The 9,356-nt window shown below is 45.8% G+C and overlaps 1 protein-coding gene across 1 annotated transcript; it reads left to right on the top strand.

Annotated features, from left to right (window-relative positions):
• The first annotated feature begins 8,181 nt into the window (after positions 1-8,181).
• On the top strand, positions 8,182-8,550 carry LOC125941868 (sorcin-like). The gene has a single exon (XM_049659732.1). The coding sequence runs from the start codon at positions 8,182-8,184 to the stop codon at positions 8,548-8,550; it is 369 nt and encodes a 122-aa protein (XP_049515689.1).
• Positions 8,551-9,356: the final 806 nt, after the last annotated feature.

Below are 9,356 nucleotides of genomic sequence, written 5' to 3'. Positions count from 1 at the left end.
CTTGTAACATTATAGCCGTGACTATGTGCAGCACATGAGACTGCCTTGTGCGTCTTTGAGGCATCCGTAAAATAGGACGTTGCGTTGTACTTGTCTTCCAGTGATAGGAAGTGTTGCAAAATAGCCTCGCGTGGCACGTTTTTCTTGTCAAGCGCTTTAAAGGACATGTCACACAGAACTGGGCGTAGGCACCAGGGAGCAATGAGATCACTACGCCCAGTTTCGTGGACATCTGAGAAACTAAACCCAAGAGTTTCGGCAACAGTTGTGATAGCCAAAGGGAACGGCTGAGCTAGTGATGGCCTATTCGCGTACAGCAGTTCTGATGTTCGATTATTAATTAGTGTTCTGCAAGGGTGTTCCCTCTGAGCTAATATGTTGAGGGCATATGTAATTCCTAAATATGTTCTCTGATACTCCAAGGGCCATTGATTGGACTCTGCATAGAGGCTTTGAATAGGGCTAGTCCGAAAAGCACCAGTAGCTAGCCGAATGCCTAAATGGTATATGGGGTCAAGCATCTTTAACGCGGTTTTAGATGCTGACTGAAATACTATGCTGCCATAGTCCATCTGGGACCGCACAAGACTATTGAAGAGTGATAGCAGACATTGCGTGTCAGTTCCCCAGGAATAATGAGTAAGGATCTTTATGACGTTCAACGATTTTAGGCATTTTAGTTTTATGTTCTTGATGTGTGGAACAAATGTAAGTTTGCTATCAAAAATGACACCGAGAAATTTATGTTCACTTTTGACTGTCACTTTGTGTCCATTTAATTCAATGGATGGATCAGGGTGCAGGCCTTTCTTTCTTGTAAATAGTACGCATGTTGTTTTTTCTGTATTAAAGCGGAAACCATTCTCATTTGCCCATTTCGATAGTCTATTTACACTGAGCTGAACTTGACGCTCGCATATGGATAAGTTGCAAGATTTAAAGCTGACTTGCAAATCATCTACGGAGACCGAGTAGGCGATTGTTGGCGGTACAGAAGTTCGAAGAGAGTTCATTTTCACAATAAACAGCGTACAACTAAGCACACCTCCCTGGGGAACACCGTTTTCCTGCACAAAGATTCGAGAAAGTCTGTTTCCTATCCTCACCCGGAACTTTCGATCGGAGAGGTAGCTCTGTATGACTTGGAGCATGTTTCCGTTTATCCCATATGCGTTCAAATCTTGCACTATGCCATACCGCCATGCTGTGTCGTATGCCTTTTCGAGATCAAAGAATACAGAAAGGCAGTACTGATTATGGACAAAGGCGTCTCGTATGTACGATTCGAGGAGGACCATGTTGTCGGTTGTTGATCTACCTGCACGGAAGCCGGCTTGGAGCGTATCTAGTATACCATTGTATTCTAAAAAGTGTATAATGCGGCGATTCACGATTTTTTCAAACATTTTGCATAAGCAACTTGTTAAAGCTATCGGCCGATAATTTTCAACCATGGAGGGATCCTTGCCTTGTTTGAGGATCGGTATAACGATTGCCTCTTTCCAACTGTTGGGCAAACATCCAGCATCAAAAATTTTGTTAAAAAGACCCAGCAAACACTCAAGCGTCTGCTTCGGCAGTGTCCTTAGCATGTCGTAACTGATCTGGTCCTTTCCCGGAGCTGAACTTCGGCAACTGTTTAGGGCGATGTTCAGTTCGTGCATTGTTATAGTGCTGTTATAGCCCTCTCGACTTCGTTTATCGCAAAAAAATGGTCTGCGCTCAGCCTGTTTTTTGTGCGCTAAAAACTCTTTCGTATAATGAAGTGAACTAGAAATACTTTCAAAATGCTCACCTAGAGTGTCAGCTTGTTGTTCTAGTGTGTCGCCAAGATTATTTACTAATGGGAGTGGGCTAGGAGCTTGGCACTTAAGCCTTCGCACCCTCGCATAGACCTTCTTTTTATCTGCATATGAGGTTACGTGCGACAGATAGTTTCTCCAGCTTTCTCTCTTGGCCTCACGTCGGATGTGCCTTCCACTAGCCTTTGCTCGCTTGAAAGCGATTAGATTTTCTGTGTTAGGGTAACGCGAAAGCTTACCCCACGCTTTATTTTGCCTCTTTTTAGCTATTTCACACTCGTGGTTCCACCATGGCTTGGTGTTAGCACGAGTGCGTTCTGTTTGCGGTATGGACTCTTGGGCCGCGTTTAATATGTGTTCCGTGAGATATGCATTCATTTCCTCAATTTCTAAGTGTATGATTGAGTCATATGAGAGAATGGATAGTTCTTTAAATTTCTCCCAATTTGCAGCACTAAATTTCCATTTTTTTGGGTAGACAAGAGGATCGAGCGTATCTGCAGTGGTCAACATTAGTGGAAAATGGTCACTTCCGTATGGATTTTTTATGACCTTGCATTCTAGATATGGCAGTAGTGATGAGGAACCTATAGCAAGGTCAACTGAAGAAAATGTATGGTGTGCCGAGCTATAAAATGTAGGTTCCTTTCCGTTAAAAAGACACGCACCAGTTGAAATAAGAAATTTTTCTATGAGACGTCCTCTCGAGTCGCAACGTGGGTCGCCCCAAAGCGGATTGTGGGCGTTCAAGTCACCAAGGATTATGTAGGGTTCGTTAAGTTGGTCTATCAGGTTCTCAAACTCAGCCATGGTTAGATGGTGATTAGGAGGGATGTATAAAGAGCAAACCGTTACCAACTTGTTAAAAAGTATGGCACGGATTGCTACGGCTTCAAGAGATGTCTGAATATTTAGGTGTTGACAAGCAACTGATTTGTCTGTAATTATAGCCACTCCACCTGAAGGGGCAAGACAGTTAGCTCGGTCTTTTCGATATACTACGAACTGTTTTAGAAAATTTGTGTGGCAGGGTCTTAAGTGTGTTTCCTGAACACAGAACACTTTTGGTTGGAATTCAGATAAGAGTTCTTTTACATCATCTAGATTATGAATAAGTCCTCTGACATTCCATTGTAACATTTGTACAGCCATTGTGGCTGGGATAAGTGGTTCTGTGTTCAAGATTGCACAGCTATGTTACTGGACCTTTCACGGGCGCAGTAACTCTTGTGATTTTTCCTGTCCTGGCGCGCTCTAACGAGGCACGCCGATCCTTCGGCGCCGTTGACACCGAAGGGCCTGGGGTTACCTCCATCGCCTCCTGTGAGGCGCTGGACGCCCGCACGGGCGGCAGTGTGCCACGCGCCACGGGCCTCGACTCTCGCGGGGTTTTGGGAGTCACTGACTCAGCGGTCAGCTTCCCTTTTCTCGGGTCAGGTGAGGCAGCGCTAGCTGCTCCCACCAAGGGGGCAGGTGGCGAGACTGCCAGCTCACAGCTCGTGATCTTAGCAGCCGCCTTAGGCCGGGGTGGCGCAGCCCCCTGACGCGCCACTTCGGCATACGTTGTGTGCTGAACAAAGGAAAGACGCTTACGCGCTTCCTTGAAAGAAATGTTTTGTTTGACCTTGAGCGCAAGGATTTCTTTTTCTTGTTTCCATTTGGGACATGACCGCGAGTAGGCGGCGTGTCCTCCATTACAGTTAGCACAGTGAAGTTCGCGTTGACAATCATCTGCAGGGTGGTCATTTGCTGCACATTTAGCACACGTCAACCGACCACGGCAGCTCTGTGAGCCGTGGCCAAACCTTTGACATTTAAAACATCGACGGGGATTCAGTATATATGGTCTCACACGGATCTTCATATACCCTGTCTCAATGGTCTCTGGTAGGTTGCTCATGGCGAAGGTCAAAATTAGGTGCTTTGTTGGTATTTCTTTGTTATCCCGTCTCAATTTGATTCTCTGTACATTTATTACATCTTGCTCCTTCCATCCTTCAAGAAGTTCTGTTTCAGATAGTTCCAAAAGGTCTTGATCAGATATTACTCCACGGACTGTGTTAAGTGATCGGTGAGGAGAAATAGAGACAGGGTTGCCTCCAATCGTCTTGAGGTTAGACAGCTTGCTGTGCTGTGTTTTATCACTCAGCTCAAGCAGCAAGTCGCCACTAGCCATCTTCGTTACTTTATAGCCTGGCCCTATTGCTTCGGTGAGAGACTTTGACACAAGAAATGGTGAGATTGTACGAACAGTCTTGTCTGGATTTTCACAGTGCACAACGTGGAATTTCGGGAACGTTTCTTTAGGTTGAACGAAAAAGTTGAATGTTGCATCGGTGCGTCCCCTTTTGTGAGGGAGACGATCAGGTAGTGGAGGATAGCTTGATCCCATAATATGTAGCACTATGTTCAGCAGTGATGCCTGCCACCCACCACCGAGCCCAACAAGGGGACGTGACGACATAGCAAGGGCAAGTTGTGTACACGTCAGCAGTACATCATTGCTATAACCAAATATGCTGTAATCTAGGTTGATTACCCACACAAGGTTAACCCTTGCCGCCCAGAAATTTGGAAGTGAGAAGAAGTGACTAGAAGACAGGAAAGATGTAAAAGTGAGAGAGAAAGACAAAAGGTCGGAGAGGAGGACAGGAAAAGGCGACTACCGTTATCCCCCGGGTGGGTCAGTCCGGGGGTGCCGTCTACGTGAAGCCGAGGCCAAAGAGGTGTGTTGCCTCCGCCGGGGGGCCATAAAGGTCCAAACACCCGGCTTCGGCTCAACCTCCAGGATCCCCTTTTCCCCGGACACGGCTAAGCCACGCACGGTTAAGCGCGGGAGGGTCCAACCCTCGTGTGCTCGGGTACGTGGTGGCAATGCTTATGGATGCAATGGTCAAGACCAGTTCTCGCTTGTAGAGCACCGGGAAATTCGGTCTCTGGATGTCTAGGCAACGGGGCAGTCAGAGAAAGCAACGAGGCGCCTAGGCTTTACCTGCCTTTGTGTACTTTGCTGGGTAAAGTGGCCACGTGCATTTTTGGCTACGGATTCGCGAAAAAGGTATTTTGTAACGAAAGCACGCTCCACTTAACACCAGAACAACAAACTATTGTCTGTATTCAACTGTTTCGCTCTTACCGACCCCGAACCTTGACCACACCCACAACACGGGGATCGTCTGGCTGTGGCAACAATAAGTTTCCTATCGGGGGGAAGGGTAAGGGTGTAGTCCAACAATCGCGACTATCTTTTGGAGAAATTCTAGGAACGTCTTCGCGCTCGCATTTGCTGCTTGGGGGGCCTGCACTACACTCAGAGAGAGAAATCTTGCATCTGCAGGAAAATTTCTTTCGAAAAACAAGAAAAACGCTAGGGTACTCAGTTTTATGGTGAAATCTTGCGCTGAACAAACGGGGACACAAAAAGAAGACAGAAGGACGAGCGCTTTCTAACAACTAGTTTTATTTTCGAAAACGTCAGAGTGAATATCTGCGAAAAACATCTATGCATTCTATCTAGGCTGCACACAGCGTTCACGTGATTTTTCCAGACAATTCACGTGATCGCTGTGTGCGCACTAGATGTAATCCAGCGATGTGTTGCGTAGATATGTGTGGTTTTTCAGTGTTTCGTGCCGGTAACGTTTAGAGGCGCATCTGCGTAGCCTCCGTGTCACTTTGTGGGTGAGTCTCCCAACTAAACAGCATGGCGCGACCCTCCTTTTTTCTCGTTAAAGGAACCTGGACTTTTTAAAGTGGTCAATAACCTCGATATTGCTCAGAAATAAAGAGATTGCTTCTCTTGAGCTGGAGGGTATGCTTACCAGATTTCTTTTTTCTCGTTGGATGTATTGCATCAATACTTCCTTTTGGGCGAGTTGGTACATCTTGAAACTTTGGGCAACAGCGCAAACAGACGACCACAAGAAGCAATTGTTAGTCAGCGCTTTTGTGTCGCGTCTCTCTTCTTGTGGTCGTCTGTTTGCGCTGTTGCCCAAAGTTTCAGGATGTATTGCACTTCCTTTAATACGTAAGTACACGTTTTACTTTGGGCAAACTACGTGGGTGGATAGGCGCTACTGCCTTTAAGGCCCTATAATCAGCCCTCGCATTTATTTCTGTTACCACCCAAATTTGTGATTTTGTCGTCGCGCTGCCAAGTAAAAAGAAGCGATTGTACGCGTCCGCAAAACCCGCGTGCACTCCAATATCTTTCGAAAAATACAGCGACTTCTTGAAAAGCTACGGCTGTGGAGTACGCGCTTCCCGAGATAAGCATTTTTCGCACTAATTGCCATCCCTGCTCGCAACACACAAAACAATTTTTGGAATCAATGTGTTTGGAGCGACAGGACAGCAACATCACCTTGCATGATAACGACCGCATTCCAATTCCAGACCATGACTGTCCGAACGCGTTCAATTCATTCTTTTCATCAGTATAGCCTTTTTTACCGCTCATCGACATCACTGACCACGGCATAGCATCCATTATAAATAATCTGAAAGTGTCCACATCAGCAGGCATTGACGACATAAATTCAAATATAGTAAAAAACATGATATAAGTCTCGAGTATAATATGGTCTCATATATTCCGGCAATCGGTATCGACAGGAAAGCTTTCCCAAGACTGGAAATTCTCGAAGGTCATTCCCATCTTTAAACGTGGCAATAGATATTCACCACTAAATTACAGACCCATCTCACTTACTTCCACGTGCCGTAAGGTGCCAGAGCATAGAATCACCTCCCATATTTAAAATAATGCAGAGAATAATACCTTTTTTTCTCCGCAAACGAACATGAATTTAGGAAGCGTTTATCGTGCCACACGCAACTATTTGAGTTCACGACTGAATTACATTTGAATCTGGACAAAAACCTGCAAACTGACTGCTGTTAGAATCGCTAATCATTCGATCGATACCAGCTACGATGAACCAGACAGCAGGGCCTATGCCTGTCATTTACGCACGCACGTTACGTGCTGGCTACATAAGTGACGAATATTTAGTGTCAAACTCAGTGAACAAGGAACCGTACGCGGTTCCGAAACGTGAGATTGTTCACCAGACTTGAGCAGGGATCGAGATTCTCTTCCATTCCCACTATGGCGTGCATCATAATGAGATCGCAGTTTCGAAACGTATAACCCCATAATATATTTCTGCTACTACTGCATACCATTTTATTACACGTGGTGGAACATCGCTTCATTAAAACAAATTGTGCACTATCAAAAGCACATATCCAAAAGTTAGTCAGTCTGTTTTACATGAGGCAAATAAGATACGCGTGACTTGATAAAGCTTGTTCTTGGTGTAGTTGGCTTCTAATGCTTAAGGAAGTGATGTTGTGCAATAAACAGACAAGGCCTGAGAGTCTATATCAACATGGGTAAACGGGAAATTTGATTGAAATAAAATTAACAATTTATTAGAGCCGCCTATTTACGAATGTTACTACGCATGCACAATAATGCGGTACACATTTACTCAATAACTATAGAAAACAGTGGTGAAACTTGATTGCAATGAATGCGTCACCGAAAGCGTGCCTTTTTCTCACTTTGTCTCGAAGGGGTTCTCTGGGTTTATTGCATAAGATGCAATCGCGACTTTTCTTCGCCGGCAGCATGAGCAGATGACAAAAAAAAACGGATGCACGGAATCTAAATAGAAGTATAACTTTGAGTTTTTTTTTTTTTGAGACACGTGCTTTGGAGATGGCCGCTTCCACGTCACTTTCAGTTCGTTTTTCCCCGCTTATTTTATTCAAAGTCCCTGGCTCATTGAGGTCGCTTAACGTCCGATAGTTATGTACCCTTGAGATTCAATAAATAGATAATGACCCGAGAAAAGGGAAGTTAGTGCTGACTCAACCCTACACTAATGGGCAGTGGCACACACGCAGATCACTGACAGGGCGCACACTCGGTCTATTGTTGCCATCCTTTATCCCTAGTTAGTCACACCAGACAAGTACAACTGCGAACTGCAGAAGGAAGGCCTTTCGTGAAACTCTTTTGTTCTGTTAAGAATGCGAGACTCAGCACAGGAGCACTTTGAAGTGCCACATTGAACACCTGGTTCAATGCTCTCGGTCAGTTAGTGGCCGGTTCGTGTGAACGTGCCGTGGGGGGGGGGGGCTGCGAAACATACGCGTTCTTACTGAGAGCGTGCGAAAGAGGGAGAGAGAGATAGAGAAATGAAAAGAAGTATCCCCCACGTGGTTTAGAGGGCCACCATTGTGTATCTTGCTTGCGTACATGGTGCTCACGTATAAAATGCCGAGTGACATTTTCAAATTGTCACTCGACTAGCTGGTTAGATGCATACACTTGTGTGCTCGGCTACTCACCAAAGCCCTCCCGGTCGCCATGGATGCTCTCCAGATGTATAAATCCCTGTCCCAGCTCAACGACTGGCCCACGCAACGCCCAATCTCGCGTCTGACGGCGAAATTCGTGCTGGACTACGTACTTACCAGCGGGATTTCCGATGATGTTGAACTGGTCTCCCTCGCCTACAGAGCCATCGAGTGCTGGGCATCCGTGTTCCAGCATTTCGATCCAGAGGACCAAGGGTTCATCCCGAGTGATGTCTTCCACGAAGCGTTGTCAGCCTCCGGCTACAACGTGAGCAAGTACTACGTGAGGTGCCTTCTTCGAGCGTCTGAACGTTTAGGCCAGGTGTCCTTCGACAACTTCGTCAAGGCGTGCGCTACAACCGCAAAGGTGCATCCGTGACTACATCGCATTGCTTGACTTTTCGCAACGACATTTTTGAACACAGGACCACTCTCGTTGTCGTCTTCAGCATCATGATTTTATGTTTCTACGTGACTGTGCCTGCCACGAAGCCATTCCAACAGCCACGTGATGCTTTTTCCTCTGCATGGACTTACCTCTGACTGGTATATGTGCGAGCATCTTTGTGAACCGCTTTCATGACCTATGCCAATTTCATGGTCTAGTTATGAAATAAAACTGGGTTTATGCGACGAGAACAGTTTCTGTGTGGAGCTTTACTGGGCTGAGGAGTGGGCTGTGCTTGTTTAGCGACTGCTATACACGCTTCTGTCGTAATTTTGGTACATCGATTTAACGATGCCGCTAAAGTAAACCAGAAACGCTATCTCACTGCATTTTTTTTTTGCATGCGCGGTATATCCTAGAAATGGCAAGAATGTGATCATCCAACTTTTTTTTTATTTACGGGTGCTGTACATTGTCTTACTCTGCTGAAAACGTTTGTAAGGTTGCCGGAGTCTAAGCCGAGTGAGTTGTGTACTTGCGTCGTGTGTTTCATGTTCCTCGATTGTGCGTTTGCAGGACGCAGGGCATTATTCATTACTTATCCGGGGCCCTTACCTTCTACTAATTACTTCTATGTAGCTTTGAGCGACTGCTAACTCACACGCCCTGAGCAGGATTTGTCTGCCGGCGCGGCTGCTTTGAAATTGGTAGCTGTTGATTTCTACACGCGAAGCACTCCATATTTTAATTAATTTTGCCGCTTGTCTACACATATGGCATGTTTGCGTCGAGAAGCA

Source organism: Dermacentor silvarum, unplaced genomic scaffold (assembly GCF_013339745.2).
Source record: "Dermacentor silvarum isolate Dsil-2018 unplaced genomic scaffold, BIME_Dsil_1.4 Seq502, whole genome shotgun sequence".
Classification (NCBI taxonomy): domain Eukaryota; kingdom Metazoa; phylum Arthropoda; class Arachnida; order Ixodida; family Ixodidae; genus Dermacentor; species Dermacentor silvarum.
Note: the sequence above shows the minus strand (reverse complement) of the source record. Positions and strands in the feature narration are given on the sequence as shown.